Genomic DNA, 21869 nt, shown 5'->3' on the forward strand with positions numbered 1-21869 from the left:
TTGTGCAGAGCAATGTTGGTTAAAGGATAAGTCTTAGCCAGAAAATCAAGGAGAACATCCCCATGCTCGATGTTGAATAGAACCATGGGATATTTTACATTTGCTTTTGACGACTCACTAATTCAGGAGCCCACTGATGCTCAAGGTTTGGGACTGGGGTTGATTCAGAACAAGGTTGATCTGTTACATTTACATTGACTTTTTCACTCTGCACAGTTTACTACATGATTCCTGGGATGAGAGTGCATTGTCTAATGAGGAAAGTCTGTACGGACTGGGCTTGCTTTCACTGGAATTTCACAGAATCATAGAAGCCCTGTAGTGTGGAAGCAGGCCATATGGCCCATCGATTCCACACAGATCCTCTGAAGTGCATTCCATTCAGACTCAACCCCTCACCCTATCCCTATAACCCCGCATTTTCCCATGGCTAATCCACCTAGCTTGCAATCCCTAGATACAATGGACAGATTGGCATAGCCAATCCACCGAACCCCACATCTTTGGATGATGGGAGGAAACTGGAGCACCCAGAGGGACGCACGCAGACACATGGAGAATGTGCAAGTTCCTCACAGACAGTCGTTCAAGGCTGGAATTGAACCTGGGTCCCTAAGGTTGTGAGGTGGCAATGCTAACCGCTAAGCCACCCAATTTAGAAGTGTGAGGGGTGACTCAATTGAAGTTTATAATATTCTGAATGGTCTTGACAAGATGGACATGGAAAGGATACCAAACACTCTCTTGTGGGTGAGTCGAGGGCCACGGAGCATGGTTTTAAAATTCGGGGTCACGCTTTCGGTCAGAGATGAGGGAACTATCTTTCTCCCGGAGACTTTTGAACTCTGCTTTCGCTGGCAGTGAAGGCAAGATCATTGAATATTTTTAAGGCAGAGTTGCTTAGATTCTTGTTAAGACATTAGAATCAAGGGTTATTGGGGGTTACAGGGAATTTGGAAAACGCAATAGAAATACAGCCATGATTGTATTGGATGGGGGATCCTTTGACTCATATTTTGAATATTCAACTGCAATTTCTCAGAGTCCTGAAGTCCCAGTCGGAGTATGGACAGTTTTAATCAACTTTAACTGAGTATCCTGTATTTTATGCTGTGATTCAGCCCCATCATGTGGTCCGATTGCACCATTACACACTCAGAAATAATCAGGCCAAAACGGAGAGTGCCACATCAATAGACAGGTGTCATAGCACTGGATAAAAAGAGGCTGATGTGACTGAGGAGCAGTACGACAGGAGGAACCTTCCTGACATACAAAACCACAAGATGTAAGAGAAGAATTAGGCCATTCAACCCTTCAGGTGTGCTCTACCATTCAACGAGATCATGGCTGAGCTGACAACCCTCAATTTTCCTGACTTTTCCCCATAATCCCTCATTCCCTTACTGATTAAACATTTATTTCAGCTTTGAATATACTTCATGACCCAGACTCGATAGCCCTCTGCAGTAAAGTATTCCAGATTCACTCGCCTATGAGAGAAGAAATTCCTCCTTTGATCTGAACATTGTGCCTCTTTGTTCTGGACCTATCTTGCACCACCCTCCACCACTGCCTCAGCTACAAAGAAAAATGCTTCCCTCTATCTACCTTTAGTCATCTTTAATGGGGCAATTAGATCTTCCCATAATCTTCCCAACTCAAGGGAATACACTATGTGACCTGTACTCATAATTCCATGCTTCTATAATCACGCTGCCCTAGTTAAGGTAATGATAATGTTGAAATGTTCAATAAATATTAAGATTGTTTAAATTGGGAAGTGGGGAACAATGAATGGATGTGATTTGTGGTTTGCATATCCCATGTTTTATAATTAAGCGTATTTTTAAAATGGGGTTTCACTTTTTTTAATAAGTGGAGGCATGTAAAGACCCTGTCTTCTTATGTATGCCCTTCTGAAAACTGGGGACTGAAATAAGAAAGATCGGTTTTTAAAACCAGGGATTTACAAGGATGGCTGCATTTTTTTAAAGTAAGTAATTCAATTGTTATTTTGAACTCTTATTTGTGTAGCTGTGGGTTCCAACAATGTGCAGCTGAAATGGAATTGAGAGGCTCTTCATAAACGAAATTTATTGGTGAGCACGAGTGGTCAATAATCAGCAACAATGGTTCTCTGCCAGTCAATGACTGTGTAATTGGTTGTCATTGGGCAATTGGATTTTGCATATTACATATAAAAATTTTAACTTTTATAATGACTCCTCCCTATAGTTGTGCTACTCCAATGAGACGTGACAACATGTGGATGAGAGCTCAGCTCAAGTTCATATAGTCGGTGGGTTACAAACAGTTTAATTCACCTTAGTCATTGGTTAGGGAGGTGGATGGGAAAGGAATTTGTGCTGGGCCTGTACATGATGGTTTTGGAAGAAATATTGTCCAGACGGTTAGATAATAGATTTCGCAAAGCAGTGGAATGGTGCCTCAGACAAAATGAGCACAGACGCAGGAGGCAAAGGATACTGTTCAATGGACACAATTCCAGAATAAGACCATAGAATGTAAGAGCAAAGTAAGCCATTCAGCTCATCAATTAGATGGCCTAACCTGCTGTTCAATTAGAGCATGGTTGATCTGATAATTCACAATTTCATTTTTCTGCCTTTTAATTAAAATCCTTGATTCCCATACTGATTATAAATCGGTCTAGCCCTTTGATGTGAAGGACACTGCTTGTCACTGGCCACTTGGGTGTTTCTTGTCTTCCTGGTGGTGGAAACTGAATAAACATTCGTACACTTTGTGTCTCACACCTGCACACACACACAACATGGGTACTGGGGGAAAAAAGCACTACCGCAGTTAGGCAGTAGTGTGGGAGTAAAGAAGAAAAAAAATTTTTAAAATAAATCTGTCTATCTCAGATACTCTTAATGGCTCAGGCTTGACAGCCCAACACTCTTCCAACAATTGGTTACCTGTAGTGCTCCTCTTGTAATGTTTGGGTCATGAGGCTAAAGTCGCTGTTGAACTGAACTTTTAAATTCTCAATGTCCTGTGATAGCTGCGATTGCGTCTCCTTCATTTCCCGGAGCTCGTCCAAGATGGTGGCCAACTTTCCTGTGTCTCTCTCCAGTGAGTTGGACTTTGGGCTGGTGGTGACCCCAAAATCAGAGTTGCCATTGCTATCTGCGAAGTCACTGCCACTGGAGCACTCGTCGTCACTCAGGTACTTGGGTTTGGACACCAGCACGGCACTCCCGCTGAAGGCCCTGGGTCCGGGGTCCTGCTGGAAGTCATCCATGGAGCTCTTCATGTGAGCAATATTGTCAGCGCTGCCAAACTTGTTGCGGATCAGGATGGCAATCTCGCGTGGCTTGCTGAAGACGGAGGATGGGGGGGTCAGATTGACACCCGGAAGGGTCTTCCTGCTTTCTATGCCAGGACCCCCCGCGGCCCCTTGCTTGGCATTGCCCATGTCCCTCACATTGTGCTGAGAGTCCCGGAGCCGTTCCTTGGAATTGCGCGAGCCATTCTGCTCCATGTCCCTCAGCTTGCGGTGATAATGGTCAAACTTCTTCTGCAGCCCAGCAATGACCTGGGCAGACTTAAGGTTCTTCTTCTCAAAGACCTGCTTAACGCGGCGGGCCTGCTGCTTGTCAGCGTTGTTCACCAGTTTGAGATACTCGGCCACATTCGCGTCCCGGAGCTCCTGCTCGATCCGCAACTGCTCGGTGAGTTTCAGAATCTTCTGTTTCAGCTGCTCCACTGTCTGCCGGTCCCGTTGGAAGTCCAGCAAGCCGTCAGTCACTGTAAGGTTCAGGTTGGTGTCTGAGCCTCCTCGACGCATGTTTCCCGGCAAACTGAGCCTACTCATCTCTGTCTGATCAGCCTGGAAGATAAGAGAAAGAGACGCATCAATATCGTAATCTGAACTCACCCTCAAAGCCATTATCTCACAGGTGGAATTAAATCCAATTCATAAAATCTGAAATTGAAAGCCAATCCCAATAATGGCAACAATGAAACTATCATTGATTGTCATAAAAACCCATCTGATGCCTTATAAGGAAGGGAATTTGTCACCATTACCTGCTCTGGCCTGCATGTGACTCAGACACGCAGCAATGTGATTGACTCCTAACTTCCCTCTGAGGTGGCTGAACAAACCACTCAGATCAAGGCAACACTCGAGAAGCTTGACACCATCCAGGACAAAGCAGCCTGCTTGTTTGGCCCCACATCCGCAAGCATACACTCCCTCCACCACCAATGCTCAATAGCAGCAGCATGTACAATCTACAAGATGCACTGCAGAAATTCACCAAAAATCCTTAGACAGCGCCTTTCAAATCCATGACCATTTTGACCTTGAAGGACATGGGCAGCAGATACATGGGGACACCAAACCCTGCACGTTTCCCCTCCAAGCACTCACCATCCTGACTTCGAAATATATTACTGTTCCTTCACTGTCACTGGATCAAAATCCTGAAATTCTCTCCCTAATGGCTTAGAGGCATACAGCACATGGACTGCAGCGGTTCAAGAAGGCAGCTCACTACCAACTCTAGGGCAACTAGGGATGGGCAACAAATGCCGCCCCAGCCTGTGATGCAAAATATCCATTGGAGACTAAGATTAGTGTGGATAGGTTGGCACAGACTCGATGGACTGAAAGGCCTCTGCTATGCTGTATAACTCTATGACTGTTAATGACTCAATGAAAAACAAGTCTTGTGTCTCAGCAGCCAGCAATGTCTCACTTCTGAGTCAGAAGGTTTTGGGTTCAACTTCCACTCCTGCAAGCTAAGCCTAGAATCCAGGCTGACACTTCAGTGCAGTATTGAAGGAGTCCATTGACTCCATCTATACCTTTTGCTGCCACAGAAAGGTAGACACCTAATCAACTCCTCCCACCCCAGTTATACTTTCTTCCATCTTCTTCTGTCAGCAGAAAATACAAAAGCTTAAACACACATACTGACAGATTCAAGAACAGCTTCTTCCCCACTGTTATTGGACTTCTGAATGGATCTTTCAAATTTCAAATTTAAATATTGATCTTGATTTTTATACACCTTCTCCGTAGCCATAAAATTGTATTCTTTGCTCTGATATATTACCCTTATGGGCGGCACGGTGGCACAGTGGTTAGCACTGCTGCCTCACAGCGCCAGAGACCCGGGTTCAATTCCCGCCTCAGGCGACTGACTGTGTGGAGTTTGCACGTTCTCCCCAAGTCTGCGTGGGTTTCCTCCGGGTGCTCCGGTTTCCTCCCACAACACAAAGATGTGCAGGTCAGGTGAATTGGCCATGCTAAATTGCCCGTAGTGTTAAGTAAGGGGTAAATGTAGGGGTATGGGTGGGTTGCGCTTCGGCGGGTCGGTGTGGACTTGTTGGGCCGAAGGGCCTGTTTCCACACTGTAAGTAATCTAATCTAATCTAATCTAATCTTATGCATTCTGTATGGTATGATCTGTCTGTACTGCACATAAAACAAAACTTTTCACTGGACCTAGTTACATGTGTCAGCAGTAAATCAAATTAAATCAAATCAAATCATTCAGATGAGATTGAAGTCTTATCATTCTCTAGGGTGGCTATAAAAGACCTCTCAGCATTTTTTCAGGGAAGAGCTGGACAGTCCCTCTGCCTGGACAACACCTATCGCTCCACCAGTACCTCAAAAACAGATTAGTCCATGGGGGTTTGCTGCTGCATTTCCTACATCACTAGAATGAATATACCTGAAAAGAATTCCATTGGTTTCAAGATTTCCCATGGTCATAAGAGGTGTCATGTAAATTACAGGAGACAGAGTTGTTAGTAGAAAAGAAGGTCATTCAGCCCACTGTGCCAGCACCGTGTTCTATCCCCTAATGCCACACTCCTGCCTTTTCCCCATATCCCTGCACACCATTTCTATCCAAATAATCATCCAATACCCTCTTGAATGCCTCAACTGAACCCGCTTTCATCACATGTCCAGGCAGCTCATTCCATGCTCTAATTGCTCGCTGTGAAAATGATTTTTCGCACATCATCTTTGCTTCATTTGCACTGCACTTTAATTCCATGCACTTTAATTCTTTTCTTCTTTTATGAGCGGAAAATTATTTTTTTTTACTTTCTTTCCTCCTTCACTCATTCCTCTTTACACCATCCCGTAATCCCCAAGAATGGATCATATCCAGTATTCCTACTTTCACAACTCCTGCCACACCATTTCTGCCTGCTCAGACCATTATTACGAAGGAGGTGGTGCTGTTGTGGAGACTTCTCAACACAAAGTGAATCTTCTGATAGGGTTTCAGTGAGTGCAGGTAAAATGACTGGAGATAATAAGCTTTGTAAACTTACTCCCTCATCTGACAGGGTCAAACAAGTTCTGTAACATTACAAACTGTGTTGTAGAAAGCTGACGTTTCCCTAACACTCTCCCCATAGCCCCAAGAATGGCTGCTCTGAGGATTATTTAATCACTGCTATCTGCTCTTGAGACCTTCGACCCTTTCCTCTGTTCAATCATCATTCATCCATTAATCTCACTCTCTTCTGAAGACAGTGAAGAGACTGGGAGGACCAGCCTATGATCAAACTTTGGGTCTCATTCCAGACAGTGAGTGCTGTTCAACTACCAATGAAAGATGAGCACATTATACTCCACAGCCCATGGCCACACATCCACAGTCTGCTGAAGAGATGATTTGGTGGTAATAAAGGATCGACTCCTGCCTAATGTGAATGGAGAAATTAGGCATACTTTCCTTTGAAAGGAGAAGGCTGCAAGGAGATTTGATAGAGGTTTTCAAAATGATGACAAACCTAGACAGAGTAGATCAGGAGAAACTGTTCCCACTCATAAAAGGATTGAGAACCAGAGGTCATAAGCTTTGAAGGGTGACATTGTGGCTCAGTGGTTAGCACTGCTGCCTCATAGCACCAGGGATCCGGGTTCGATTCCAGCCTTTGGCGACTGTCTGTGTGGAGTTTGCATTTTTTCCCCGTGTCTGCGTGTGTTTCCTCTGGGTGCTCCAGTTTCCTCCCACAGTCCAAAGATGTGCAGGTTAGGTGAATTGGCCATGCTAAATTGTCCATAGAGTTGGATGCATTAGTCAGGGGTAAATATGGGGAATGGACCTGGGTGGTTTACTCTTCGGAGGGTCGGAGTGGACTAGTTAGGCCGAAGGGCCTGTTTTCACACTGTAAGGAGTCTAATCAAAAAAAAGTGTTTTGAAAAGGAAGCATGTGATGTCAGAAATAAGCCTTTCTCAGAGAAGATATGTTCGGATCTGGAATGCACTGCCTGGAAGTGTGGTGGAGGCAGAGTCAACTGGAGCATTCAAGAGGATATTGAATGGATCTTTAAGTAGAAACAACATTCAGGATTCCAGGAACAAGGCAGGAGCTCAGCACTAAGAGAGATAGTGCTGACACAATGGGCTGAATGGCCTCATTATGCATTGTGACAATTCTGTGATTCAGTTCAATTCAACTTGCAGTGAGACACAGAGACAGAGTTTGAACTGCTCAGATGTCATGCTGCTCGACTCAGTATAGGGGCTAGGGAAGCAGATAGAAGGGCTAGAGGAGGGAATAGCCGGAGCTGCAGCCTGAGCAGTGATTGTGGAAGCATTGGGCAAGGGGCTGCGGTAGGTCACATTTTTTGACATTCGAAAGGCATTAAATGAAGTATCACATGCACTTAGCAAAACTAAGGTCCCTGGGATTAAAGAGACAGTGGCAGGACAGATACAAATTTGGCCATGGCAGAGAAAGCAGAGAGCAATGGTGAACAACTGTTTGTCAGACTGTGGGAGGGTTTCCAGTCTCTCACTGCTACAAGGATCACTCTCTCTCTAATACATATCAATGAACTACACTTGCTTTTACAGGGCATCACCTCAAAGTTTGCAGATGACATAAAATCTGGAAATGCCATTCACAAAAGGCTTCAGGAGGACATAAACTGGTAGAATGGCCAGTCATGTGATTGAATTTAACACAAAGTGAGACATTTTGGGGGTGGATAAATGAAGAGAGGCAATATAAACTAAATGTTGCAATATTATACAGGCTGCAGAAACAGAGAGATCTGAAGGTATGCATATTGACAAACCACTGATGGTGGCAGGAGATGGAATGGTTTAATAATGGCTCAGTGGGCAGCACGGTGGATCAGTGGTTAGCATTGCTACCTCAGTGCCAGGGACCTGGGTTCGATTCCAGCCTTGGGCGACTGTCTGTGTGGAGTTTGCACATTCTCTCCATATCTGCGTGGGTTTTCTCTGGGTGCTCCGGTTTCCTCCCACAATCCAAAGATGTGCAGGCCAGGTGAATTGGCCATGCTAAATTGCCCCTAATGTTAGGTGCATTAGTCAGGGGTAAACATAGGGTGGGGGAATGGATCTGGGTGGGTTGCTCTTCGGAGGGTTGGTGTGGACATGTTTTTAGATTAGATTACATACAGTGTGGAAACAGGCCCTTCGGCCCAACAAGTTTACACCGACTCGCAACCCATTCAGACCCATTCCCCCTTCACCTAACACTACAGGCAATTTAGCATGGCCAATTCACCTAACCTGCACATGTTGGGCCGGAAGGCCTGTTTCCATACTCTCAGGTATCTAATCTAATCTAATAAATAAAGCATTTAAAATCTTTAGCTTTAATAACTAAAACAAAAAATGGAAACATGTTAAACTTGAAAGGAGTTCAGAAAAGATTTACAAGGATGTTGCTGGGGTTGGAGGGTTTGAGTTACAGGCAGAGACTGAATAGATTGGGGCTGTTTTCTCTGGAATGTCGGAGGCTGAGGGGTAACCTTATAGAAGTTTATAAAATCATGAGGGGAATGGATAGGGTGAATAGACAAAGTCTTTTCCCTGGGGTAGCAGAGTCCAAAACTAGAGGGCATAGATTTAAGGTGAAAGGGCATAGATTTACAAAGTTCTTGAGGGACAACTTTTTCACACAGTGGATGGTCGTGTTTGGAATTAGCTTTTAAAGGAGGTGGTGGAGACAGGTACAATTACAACATTTAAAAGGATGGGCACTTGAATAGGGAGGGTATAGAGCAATATGGGCCAAATGCCAGTAAATGGGACGAGGTCAGTTTGGGATAGCTGGTCGGTATGGATGAGTTGGACTGAAGGGTCTATTTCCATGCTGTACAGCTCAATGGTAAACCTTTATAAAGGACTGGCTAGGCTCAGCTATAGAATTGTACCCAATTCTGGACAACCCATTCTGGGAAGGATCATGGAGAAGGTGCAGAGGAGATTTGATAGAATAGAACTAATGATAAGAGAATTTGGTAATGTGGAAAGAAAGTGGGATTATTCTCTTTGAGAAGTTAAATGGAACTTTGATTGGTGTTCAACATCAGAAATGGGTTTGACTGAATAAAGGAAAAACAGATTCCAGTGACAAGCTAGTAAGTTATCAAAGTTCACGATGATTAGCAAAAGGAATATTTTAATGCCACAAGCTTTGATATAAACAGGCATGGATAACAGTAACTTTCAAATGAGATTTGTGTAAGTACTTGAGGTGAAACTATTTGCTGGGAGAATGGGGACAGTGTAAAAGATAGTTTTATGGAGGAGCAAATGGGCCTGGCCTGCTGCATAAATACCCTTGGACGTTAAAAATGGCAAAAAGATATACCATCTCTCTCTGGAAAAGGTCTGACAACAATGTGACATAGGTATGTTGTCTAAATAATTTAAAAACGAATCATTTCTTATTTCTAAATGCTAAGCCTACAATGGTGTCAGTTGTACCTGGGTTGGCAGCACACCCCACTCTCAGAAACATTCGAGTAATTGAGACTATCATTCCAGATGTGGGAGTACTTACACTGTTACAGACACCATCTTTCAGATGAAATGTTTTAAATCTAAACCCAGCTCACCCTATTTGCTGGACTTCAGAGATTGCAAGGGCAATGCAGCGAAGAAGAGCAGGGGAGAGACCTGGCCATTATGTATCCCTCAACAAACGTAAGCAAAACCGGATTACTTGCTCACCACACCTCGTTGCTAATTATGGCACCCTGCTGTATGGAGATTGGCTTCTGTGTTCCATGCATTGCAAAGGTGACTGAACTTGGAAAGACAGTGCTTTTTTTGTAAGTTCTGTAGCCACACAAGGAGATCCCTAAATCCCAGTGTAGCCTTTTGACAGACAATGTAGTTCAGGGACCAGCCTTCTCTCCGATCAACACTCGGCTCTAATATTAAAAAAAACTCCAAGCGAGTCGAAAACTGATTTTGACCCCTTACACGCTAGACCACATTAACAATCTCACATATCTGCCTTTACAGCTTTGACCTTCAAGACATTTTTTTTTGTTTTATTTTCGAATTGCCAAATTAAGGTTGTAACACTTGGCTGGGTGTTTTTTTTAAACACATCCTTGTGTCAGAAACTACTCCCTGATATTGAATAAACAACAAAACATGACCACTCCAATCCAAAGTACATGAGTAAATATACAAAAACTGCAGCTAAAAAGAATGCTAATGCAGGAACCATGTACTTGTTATTCCTGTTTCTGATCCACGTTGTATCGAGATTCCTGCAGTAGGCGAGGGAATTGCCGAGTTAATTATTCGAGTTAAGCAGATTGTCTTAAAGATTGTCGCTAAATATTCTTCTTTACCTTTGTTCCAAGCAGCTGGTCTTAAACCGTCCCTTTGTACATCTGCAGCTTTCCGTCCTCATCCTCGGCGAATGTGCTGCTGATCTGGGTGAACACTGAAGAAACTTGTTGAACCAGTCCCTGTTCCCTCTATTACAGTGACATCCAGTACCTGCCCAGGTGCTTCACAAAAAAAAAACCCGGAGCAGATATCGCCACTGTGGAGTGGAGTCCGCTGGGAGCAAAACCAAATCTCAAACTACACTCCTGAGCCACCAACATTTCGCTCCGCCTTTCCAGGGTTTCGTGGTTCCCCGCCCCCTCCTCCAGTCCAGGTAATCCTCAACTGATCACAGCGGGTCAGGCAGCATCCATTGGAGAGAAAGCAAGCTAACCTTTCAAGTCTGGCTCCTTTACAGTTGTTTAGGAGAATGGTCCCAAGGATAGGACACTTCAGCCATGTGGAGAGATTGGAGAAGTTGGGATTGTTTTCCTTGGGAAGGAGACAGCTAAGAGCAGATGTGATTACAGGTTTTCCAAATCAGGAGTGTTCTGGACTGAGTAAAGGAAAGGAAAGGGTGCAGATTTAAAGTAATTTTCAAAAGAAACAAATGCAAAGTGAGATACAACCTTTTCACTCAGCAAGTAGTTAGGGTCTGGAATGCAAGGTCAGTCGATTTAAGAGGATGATTATTTGAATAGAAACAGTGGGGAATAGAGAAGAGAATGGCAGTAAATCATAATGTTATTTGGACAGCATTGCAGACTCGATGGGCTGAATGGTCTCTATCTGCCCTGTAACAATTCAGTACTATTCCTTGGGTCTACAAGCTGCTATTTATTTCTTTCATATGCCGTCTTTCATCTTCCAAAAATGCCAGCTGTGTCTCAGTGGGCATCTCTTCTCTCAATCAGGAAGTCTTTGGGGTAAAGTTCCAGCAGTGGAACTTTCCATCAGGATGAAGGGCTTTTGCCTGAAACATCAATTTTCCTGCTCCTCAGATGCTGCCTGACCTGCTTGGCTTTTCCAGCACCACTCTAATCTTGACTCTAATCTCCAGCATCTGCAGTACCCACATTCACACAATCCACAGGCTGACATTCTAGTTCAGTACTGAGGCAATCTTTTAAAGAAATAGATTAAACTGAGACCTGACCACAACCCCCCATAAAAAAAACCTTCTCAGATCCTTTGGAAAAATTTCAGAGTCACAGAATAGTTTAGCAGAGATTGAGGCAATTTGGCTAATTGTGTCTCCAATGGCTCTCCCAAAGTTTCTCTGCACATTCACAGTGCAACAGGGGAGTTTTCCCCACAGTCCTGATCGATCTTTATCTCTCACTGACATCAATAAAACAGATCATCTGGATATTCTGTTTGTGGAGTCATGTTGTGTGTGATTGATTGTTATGTTTCCTGCAATAACTTTTGTTTTATTCATTCATGGGCGTCACTAGCTGGACCAATGTTTATTGCCCGTCCCTTGGGAGTTGCCTGTTTAAACCATTGCAGTCCATGTGTTGCAGATATGCAAAGAGCCTGGCTGGGCCATTTCAAGAGGCAACGACATTGCTGTGGGCCAGAGGTTACATGTAGCCCAGACCAAGAAAAGTAGATTTTCTTCCCTAAATGACATTAGTGAAAACCAGATAGGATTAGAAGAGTTAGAACAAAGAACAAAGAAGATTACAGTTTAGGAACAGGCCATTCAGCCCTCCAAGCCTGTGCCGATCCAGATCCTTTATCTAAACCTGTTGCCTATTCTCTAGGGATCTGTATGCCTCTGCTCCGTGCCCCATTCATGTATCCGTCTTGGTACATTTTAAATGATGTGCCCACCTCTACCACCTCTGCTGGCAACGCGTTCCAGGCACCCACCACTTGCTGCATAAAGAACTTTCCATGCATATCTCCCTTAAACTTTCCACCTTGAATTCGTGACCCCCTAGTTAGGTGGTAGTCAGGTGGCAGAGTGGCTTAGCACTGCTGCCTCACATTGCCAGGGACCTGGGTTCGATTCCAGCCTTGGAGTTTGCACATTCTCCCCATGTCTGCGTGGGTTTCCTCTGGGTGCTCCAGTTTTCTCCCACAATCCAAAGATGTGTAGGTTGGGTGAATCGGCCAAGCTAAATTGCTTATGGTGTTCAGGGATGTGTAGGTTAGATGCATTAGTCAGGGGTAAATATAGGATAGGGGAATCGGCTTGGGTGGGTTACTCTTCAGAAAGTCGTTGTAGACTTGTTTGGCCAAAGGCCTGTTTCCACACTGTAGGGATTCTAATTCTAAAAAAAATTCTAATTCTTATTTTTGACTGGCATGAACATGATGGGCCAACAGGTCTTTTTCAGTGCTGTAAATCTTTATGACTAATTAATGAGCAGATAATCTGTTTTTCATGATGTTGACTGGAGGCCAGAACACCAGGATAATTCATAACATCTTCACAATTTTGGGATCTTTTATACCCACGCAAAAATTGGAGGGGGCCTTAATCTAACAACTCATCCAAAAGACTAAACTGAACAGCACAGTGCTACCCTGAAATGCATCACAGCTGAACCCAGAAAGCCACAGCTAACTCTAAGTCAAAAGTGCAGGAAACAGAGTGGTGATGGTAACAGATTGACAAAGGACAACTAAAGCAGATTGTAACATGTGATCAGAGAGAAATTAATCTTTGTAAAAACAGAACAATCACAAGGAGACAGAAGTGTGAAACGTCAGATATGGTGGTGTGATTATGTGAGAGATTAGGAGTAACACTAACGGAACGGACAGATAGACACAGTAGGAAGTGAAGTAACTGAAGAAAAAGAAAATATTTCATTTAATAAAATATAGAGGTAAGATCACAATCAGAAAATAACAGCAGATAAATAATGGAGGGGAAATGCTGGTAGGAGAGACGTTTGGAATGCAAAGACACAGATGAGACTACGTAGCAATGACATATCAAATCAATGAATACGCAGGAGATGACAGTCAGTATTCCTACTTCCCTGATCTTTCACTCCACTATTACCCTTTGTCCCCTCTGTTCTTCTAACACTCCCAAAAACTTACATACCAGACAATACATGCACACCAACTACCTTGCTTCCGCTCGCAGAACAAATCCACTCCTCAGATGCTGCCTGACCTGCTGTGCTTTTCCAGCACCACACTCTCAACACTGATGCCCAGAGGGGTGCATGCATCATTAAGTGTAGGTTACTCCCAATTTTCTAGGGCTGGGTATAGATCTTTAAGTTTGGTTACAGTCCACTGAGAGCACGCATCCACTGGGTGATCTACATTGAAGCACCACAGAAGGGTCCTCTGGGTCAGGGTTAACTCTAACCCTAACCCTGTCATAGGTGAGTGAGCCACTGATGGTATCTGTGAATGACTGACTGATGGGGGTGAGTGACTGGGGGAGGGTGAATGAAAGACCAAGCCAAATGCAAACCCACCTGCACCCTCCCCCAATTCTGACCACAAAACAACAAACCGTGCCCCCCCCCCACCAATCTTCATATCAATTCTGCTGAAGTCATCTTGGAATGCGGCCACCAGGGGCAGACCAAGGTCAGTGTTAGTTAAACACAAAAACACAAAGCTTTCGTTCTGCCTGAGTCCCCAGTCCTCTCCTTGCTGGGCTGACTTGAGGCCTAGCCTTTTTCTTTCTCTGCCTTTGTATGGGATCACACTGTTTGTGATATGGGGGATTATGTTTGGCATGCACTGGTTGGACTGAAGGGTCAGTTTCAATGCCAAATGACTCTATGACTATAATGATATTACCTTTTTATTTACATTTCTCTGATATCATAGAGTCACAGAGATGTACAGCATGGAAACAGACCCTTCAGTCCAACCCGTCCATGCCGACCAGATATCCCAACCCAATCTATTCCCACCTGCCAGCATCCGGCCCATATCCCTCCAAACCATTCCTATTCATATACCCATCCAAATGCCTCTTAAATGTTGCAATTGTACCAGCCTCCACCACTTCCTCTGGCAGCTCATTCCATACACGTACCACCCTCTGTGTGAAAAAGTTGCCCTGTAGGTCTCTTTTGTATCTTTCCCCTCTCACCCTAAACCTATGCCCTCTAGTTCTGGACTCCCCAACCCCAGGGAAAAGACTTTGCCTATTTACCCTATCCATGCCCCTCATAATTTTGTAAACCTCTATAAGGTCGCTCCTCAGCCTCCGACGCTCTGGGGAAAACAGCCCCAGCCTGTTATTTATCCATCAATCAATCTACCTGTTAGATTATCAATTGTATTGAAATTGTTTGTTTTCTGAAATGCTTTTCATTGTTGTGACAAATGTTATCTTTCTGAAATTTACTTGAGAAAAAAACTTGAAATGCAGTTAGTGAGAAAGAGGTTGGACGGGACTAACTGAAAGCATTAAGAAACAGTAGGAAAGTACCAGCAAACCATTTCAAATACACTTCGTTAGTCACCACTACCTGCAAATTCCCTCTATGTTATTTACTATCCTGACTCGAAGTTGTGATCGCATTCACTGTCACCGGGTCAACAACCTGGATCTCCCCTCTAAACAGCATTGCAGGCCTACCTAGCACATGGACTGCAGTGGTTTGAGGAGGCAGCTCATCACCACCTTCTCCAGGGCAATTGGGGATGGGCAATAAATGCTGGCTCAGCCAGCGAAGCCCATGCTCCATGAATGAAAAAAAGTCTGACATGCGAGACTGAAGTTGTGAGCTGAATAGGGACAGAAAAGACCAAAGAAAGATGATACTGATGTTTGTGGTTTGAGGACAATGGCGGTTTTGGGACCAATGCAGTAGTAAATAGTGAGTTAGAAATGGTCAGGCCTTTCCATATTAGGCCTTTCCTGAAGAAGGGCTTATGCCCGAAACGTCGATTCTCCTGTTCCCTGGATGCTGCCTGACCTGCTGCGCTTCTCCAGCAACACATTTTCAGCTCTGATCTCCAGCATCTGCAGACCTCACTTTCTCCTTTCCAAATTAGCCCAAGATCATAACAGAATACAGGGACTGTTTGACAGTATTAGAAATATTAACCCAAAATGGCCAGACTATAAGTTTATTCTCATTTGTAATAATTTAACCATGCACCTATAACAGATCCTCACTATCTGTACTCACTGTGTGACAGGCTGTCACTGACTGTACTCACTATGTAATAGGTCTAACTGCCTGTTCTCTGTGTAACAGGCTCCCACCACCTGTACTCACTATATAACAGGATCTAACTGCCTGTATTCACTGTGTAACAGGCTCTCACTGTCTGTACTCACCGTGTAACAGGCTCTCACCACCTGTACTCACTGTGTAACAGGCTCTAACTGCCTGTATTCACCGTGTAACAGGCTCTCACCGCCTGTACTCACTGTGTAACAGGCTCTCACCACCTGTACTCACTGTGTAACAGGTACTAACTGCCTGTATTCACCGTGTAACAGGCTCTCGCCACCTGCACTCACTATGAAACAGTCTCTCACCAACTGTACTCACTATGCAAAAGGCTCTCACCATTTGTACTCACCGTGTAACAGTCTCTCACCATCTGTACTCACTGTGTAACAGGCTCTCATACTCTGTACTCTCTGTTGGCTCCCATTGTCAACACGCACTGTGCCTGCTGTCAAACTGAAAGTGAATTGCAAAGTGTAGTCTGGAATTTATGACATGTCAAAGATCTGTATGACATTGTGGAGCACCTCAGCCAAGGAGCTCTTGAGAATGCAAGAAGCCCAACTTCAACCACAGAGCAAATCATTTCCCAAATGATATGAGCACAACATTTGGCAACATTGCCTGCTGCCTCCTCTGTTGCACATTAACATCATATGCATAATTGTAGAGTAGCTTCAATATCCATGCCTTTAATATTGAAAGATCAGATTTGTTAGATCGAACAAACATTTTATAGACACTAGCGTTCCCTGTGCTTGAGAATACAAATGAAACAGTTTGTGTTTATGTAGTACCTTTCATGACGTGGTAATATCCAAACTGCTATCAAACCCCTTTTGGATTGTAGTCACTGTTATAATGTAGAAAATCCAGCAGCTAATTTGGATACAAGATTCCATAAACGTAATTGAGATAAAGATCAGAGAATCTGTTTTAGTGACATTATTGAAAGAGTAACTTCACCAGGGAGAATTAACTCCCTACACTGCTTGGAAATGTGCAGGGGATCATTGATGTCCACCTGAGAGAGCAGGGGTCTCACCTGAAACACCTGAGCTCTGACTGTGCAGCACTCCTTCAATAGTGTACTGCATCGTCAGCCTAGAGATTGTGTAGAGATGTACGGAGGGGACCTGCATCTACCTCCGACCCTGAAACACCAGTGCTAGCACTCACTCACAGCTAACACCTCCATTTCAATTAATTATCCTGTCACTGAGAATTGCAGAGGTGTGAAGAACAGGTGTTTGAAAACCCATGCTTCATTTCATAGAAGAGCCCATGAAATATAAATAAACTCACTTTTAGGAAAAGTATTTTTCGATTATTTTCAAGCAAACAGTACAAAATCAACTCTGCAGGAGCCAGGACATCACCAGAGTGTTTCCTACCACCTTGAAGGATCTTTATCAACTGTAAACTTGTATTGCATGGAATTGTCATTGCCAGCCTGATTCATGTGGTTCACATGCCCCAGGCTACTGGTGTTTGAATCAGGAGGGAAGTGGCACTTGTGAAGGCAGTATTAGTCACTGTTCTCATTAGAAGCAGCCCTGGAGGGGGCAATAAATGTATTTTGAAGCTGGGCAGGGCTGTTGGAAAACAATCTGCTACCTGTCCTTCTTCTGATTAATTCACTGCTGAATCACTCGTCAAATGTTGCAATCTAGCCTCAGGCCAGACAGACAGACATGCGCGCGCACACACACACACACAGTAGGAGCAAATTACTGCAAATGCTGGAATCTGTACTGAAAACAAAAATTGCAGGAAATCACAGCAGGCCAGGCAGCATCCATGGAGAGAAAGCAAGCTAATGTTTCGAGTCTCGATGACTCTTCATCAGACACACAGACATACATATAGAAAGACGCAAGCACACAGATGCACATGCACACACATATACAGACACACAAATAGACAAACTTAGAGACACATATGCAGGTACACACACACACATACACGGACACAGAGACACACAGACAAAGGCACCCGCACATAAATGCACACATACAGAGAGACACACATGGATAGACAGACAGCGTTGACTGAAACTACTTGTGTGGGAATGTTGAGGAACCAGCTGGCAGAGAATTTTTCCCTCACAGGTGCGAGAACAGCTACATTTCAAACTCATGGGACAGAGATCGCTGATAGCCTGTTATGTGATTCAAATCAGCAGTGCTCTTTACAAAGCAGAGGAACTTGTCTGGCTTGAAATGTCCTTCATTCACCAGCTGCAGAAGATGTTCAAGTTGACTTAAAATGCTGTGAACCAGTCTTCACTGAAGGAATGCCATCAATGGGATCACAGGAGGATTTATTTCTCTTCAAGAGGGGGTTAATGAAAGTGGGAGGCAGCAACACCAAGGGTGAAGGTTGCTAACTACAAGAGTTCATTGCTGTCCCAGAAAAGACTGGGAGAGAATGATGATCAGAATGGGTGATGGAGAGATCCTGCACCTCATTTTATTCTATGAAGACAGTGTAGCCCTGATGCTTTTGCTTGATTTACGTAGAAGAGACAAAGAACCTTATTAGGGTCTGAGGGGCACTGATTCTGGTGAGGTGTGTGGTAGAAATGGGCAGCAAGTGTGGCAAGGCCCATTTCCACATTGAGATTATTTCCTGCCATCTTTTATGTTTCCCGCAATTGGCACTGGGAGGTGGTCATGTTGCCAATTGATGTAGGTTAATGCTTATGAAACGCCTTGTTTACACCTCACCTAACTCCCATGTGACCAAACTCGCCAAACAAGCTGAACATCAGGGAAACCTGACAGGGGAACCAGGCCATATACCTGGAAGATCCTGCTCACTACTTGCTCTGCACCTGTTTCATCTTAAAGTAAAAGATCAAAGTGTCTTACAACTGATGCGATGAATTGCACCTGTTTCAGAGCACCAATCATGGGCACCATGCATCCTTTACGGACACTGGCATCTACCAATCCATCATCGCCTTGATATGCTGACAGGCCACTCCTGAGGCACAGATGTGTTTTGGAGGGCACACCGGCACCCAACATTGAGTAGACACACTGTGCACAACACATACACACACTTCCTTCCGACAAATACCAAATGACTCCAATCCCATTTACCCGCACTTGGTCCATACCTGACCATGGCCTGATATTTTAAGTGCTCATCCAGATGCTTCTTAAATGCTGTGAGAATTCTTGATTCCACCAGCCTCTCAGGCAGCGCATTCCATATTTCTACCACCCTCTGGGGGGAAAAAATTACTTCTCAGATCTCCTCTGAGCTATTTACTCCCCATCTTAAACATATTCTCTCTGGTCTTCAACCAATCTGCCAAGGGGAAACGATTCTCACAATCTCTTAATTTTGTAAAGTTCAGTCAGATTCCCCTCAGCCTCCTCTGCTCCAAGGAAAACAAACCCAGCCTATTCAATCTCTCCAGTTTTCAGCACAGGCAATTTCCTGGTGTATCTCCTCTGCACTCTCTCCAGTCTTCCGATAGTTTGGTGACCAGAACTACACACAGTATTCTATCTGTGGCCTAACCAATGTTTATCAAGTTGTAACAAGACTTCTTTGCTCATATATCCTATGCCCTGGCCAATGAGGGCAAGGAGGAGTGGGGGTCTGTCCCTCTCTCAGTGGCTGTGAGGGTCACTGTGAGGAGTTCAATATGACTGGCTTCTTCCAGGATCTCTCAGTCATGTTCCCACAAAAGCTTCAGGACAGTGACCAACGCCAACTGTACAAGATGGCACCAGTTGATTTCACCTCCTGATGACAAGGTCAGTGCCAAAGCCTAGAAATTCAGAACTGGAAACATAACTGTGGTCCCCCAAAAGGGCAAGGTACCACAGACAGTGGCAGAGACTCAGCTGAATCACACTCTGGAGCATTCCCGAGTACCTGGTATGTTTGAGGGTTCAGGTATCATGATAAAGCTGATTGCTGGGGAATAAGGGCTACCAAGGCAGAGTAGTGGCAGATGGAGTTTAATTTACATAAATGTGTGGTGTTGAATTTTGGTAAGGCGAAATCAGAACAGGACTTATACAGTTAATGGTACAGCTCTGGGGAGTGTTGCTGAATAAAGAGACTTTGGGATGTAGGTTCACTGTTCCTTGAAGGTGGAGTTGCAGGTAGACAGGGTAGTGAAGGAGACATTTGGTGTGCATGCCTTTATTAGTCAGTGCATTGAGTATAGATTAGATTTCGTACAGTATGGAAACAGGCCCTTTGGCCCAACCAGTCCACACTGACCCTCCAAAGAGTAACCCACCCAGACCCATTCCCTCTGACTAATGCACCTAACCATTTAGCATGGCCAATTCACCTGACCTGCACATCTTTGGACTGTGGGAGGAAACCCACGCAGACACAGGGAGAATGTACAAACTCCACACAGACAGTCACCCAAGGCTGGAATTGAACCTGGGACCCTGGTGCTGTGAGGCAGCAGTGCTAACTTGAAAGGATTCAGAACAGATTTACAGGGTTGATGCTGTGATTGCTGTAAACGTTTCCTATAAATTCTGTGTCCCACATGTGTACTTCACAACCACCTGATGAAGGAGCAGCACTCCGAAAGCTAGTGCTTCCAAATAAACCTGTTGGACTATAACCCGGTATTGTATGATTTTTAACTTTGTACACCCCAGTCCAACACTAGCATCTCCAAATCATGACTCAGACAATGTTGTCTATCTCATATGCTGCAGACAAGGATGCCCCAAGGTATGGTACGTTGGTGAGACCAAGCAGACACAACGACAATGGATGAATGGACACTGCACAACAATCACCAGACAGGGATGTTCCCTCCCAGCCCGGAATACTTCAACAGTCAAGGATATTTGGCCTCGGATCTTCAGGTGATCATCTTCCAAGGCGGACTTCAGGATACACGACAACGCAGAGTCGCCGAGCAGAGACTGATAGCCAAGTTTGGTACCTGTAAGGACGGCCCCAGCTGGGATCTTGTGGTCATGTGGACAGGTGACCCAACTACACTAACACTCAATCACAAGCACACACACTCTTACACACGATTTCAGTCATGCACACCCTCTCACAGTCATATACCCGAACACTCGCACACACATTCTACATAGACACTATCACACGTACAAACACACACACTTTCTCTCACTCACAAACACACTCTCTCTCTCTCCCTCTCCCTCACATGCGCATACACATACACACAAGCATGCACACGTATAAGTCTATGGGGTGAATTTGCATTTGCAGATTTGTATTTGCAGATACATTCTATTTTGTTCAAAAAGCAGACAATCTGTAGGCAGTCAGTCCATTAACATTTTATAAATTCCTACTTTGGAAATAGAATCAGTCTGACTCAAGGCTGGGATATGGGCAGACTCTAACCTCACAACTTTAATTCATTGTCTGAGCTGAGATGTCATGTTTTTTTCCTAAAACCCTTAAGTTATCTTGGGAATGTGAGTTGAAAGAAGTTCTGAGATATATGTATTAATTAATCGAAACCTGCATTCCCATTCTAAGTGATTAAAGACTTAACAGCAATCTAGGTTTGTTCAATTCATCGCATCAGTTGTAAGACACTTCGATCTTTTACTATAAATTCTGTGTCCAATGATCCTGCCCCACTAGCTACCTGACAAAGGTGCAGCACTCCAAAAGCTTCTACTTCCAAATAAACCTGTTGGACTATGACCTGGTGTTGTGTGATTTTTTAACATTTGAAAGTAATCTGGATGGGTATATGAATAGGAAGGGTTTAGAGGGATATGGGCCAAATGCTAGCAAATGGGACTAGATTAATTTAGGATATCTTGTCGACATGGGCAAGTAGGACTGAAGTGTCCGTTTCTATTTGACTCTGTGACACCGTGACCATGGCCCATGACACCATTGCACAACTCCCTTACTGATGCAGGCACATATACTTTGACCAGGCCTACCTTGAAGCAGATGGGAGGCGCTGGTCTTGGAGAGAGCTGGAGGTGGGGTTGGGGGCAATGCAGGACCTCCAGAAAGTCCGGACGGAGCATGCCACATTATCTTGGCCTGTTATGCTCTGCACAATTGGAGCAGACAACGAGGC

General features: G+C 44.3%; 1 protein-coding gene and 1 long non-coding RNA gene across 7 annotated transcripts in view; one reads left to right on the top strand and one right to left on the bottom strand.

Annotated features, from left to right (window-relative positions):
• The window catches only part of LOC148145905 (uncharacterized), a 125026-nt gene that overhangs the window by 19112 nt on the left and 84045 nt on the right, over positions 1-21869 (top strand). For 2 of the 3 annotated variants that reach the window (XR_015761195.1, XR_015761196.1), the window contains exons 5-6: positions 10685-10950; positions 20500-21478. This is a non-coding gene — a long non-coding RNA (uncharacterized LOC148145905). Of the gene's footprint in view, positions 1-10684; positions 10951-20499; positions 21479-21869 lie in introns of those variants that run through there. The other variant, XR_015761197.1, reaches the window with a different exon arrangement.
• tmcc3 (transmembrane and coiled-coil domain family 3) overlaps positions 1-21869 on the bottom strand; it is a 112631-nt gene that overhangs the window by 8511 nt on the left and 82251 nt on the right. For 2 of the 4 annotated variants that reach the window (XM_043713327.2, XM_043713329.2), the window contains exon 2: positions 2946-3859. In XM_043713327.2, coding sequence (XP_043569262.1) covers positions 2946-3859 — 914 coding nt within the window. Of the gene's footprint in view, positions 1-2945; positions 3860-10636; positions 10775-21726; positions 21860-21869 lie in introns of those variants that run through there. The other 2 variants (XM_087999710.1, XM_043713328.2) reach the window with 2 other exon arrangements.

The sequence above is a fragment of the Chiloscyllium plagiosum genome, unplaced genomic scaffold (genome assembly GCF_037043375.1).
Source record: "Chiloscyllium plagiosum isolate Xiang-an unplaced genomic scaffold, Cpla_swu_hap1 HiC_scaffold_23, whole genome shotgun sequence".
Classification (NCBI taxonomy): Eukaryota; Metazoa; Chordata; class Chondrichthyes; order Orectolobiformes; family Hemiscylliidae; genus Chiloscyllium; species Chiloscyllium plagiosum.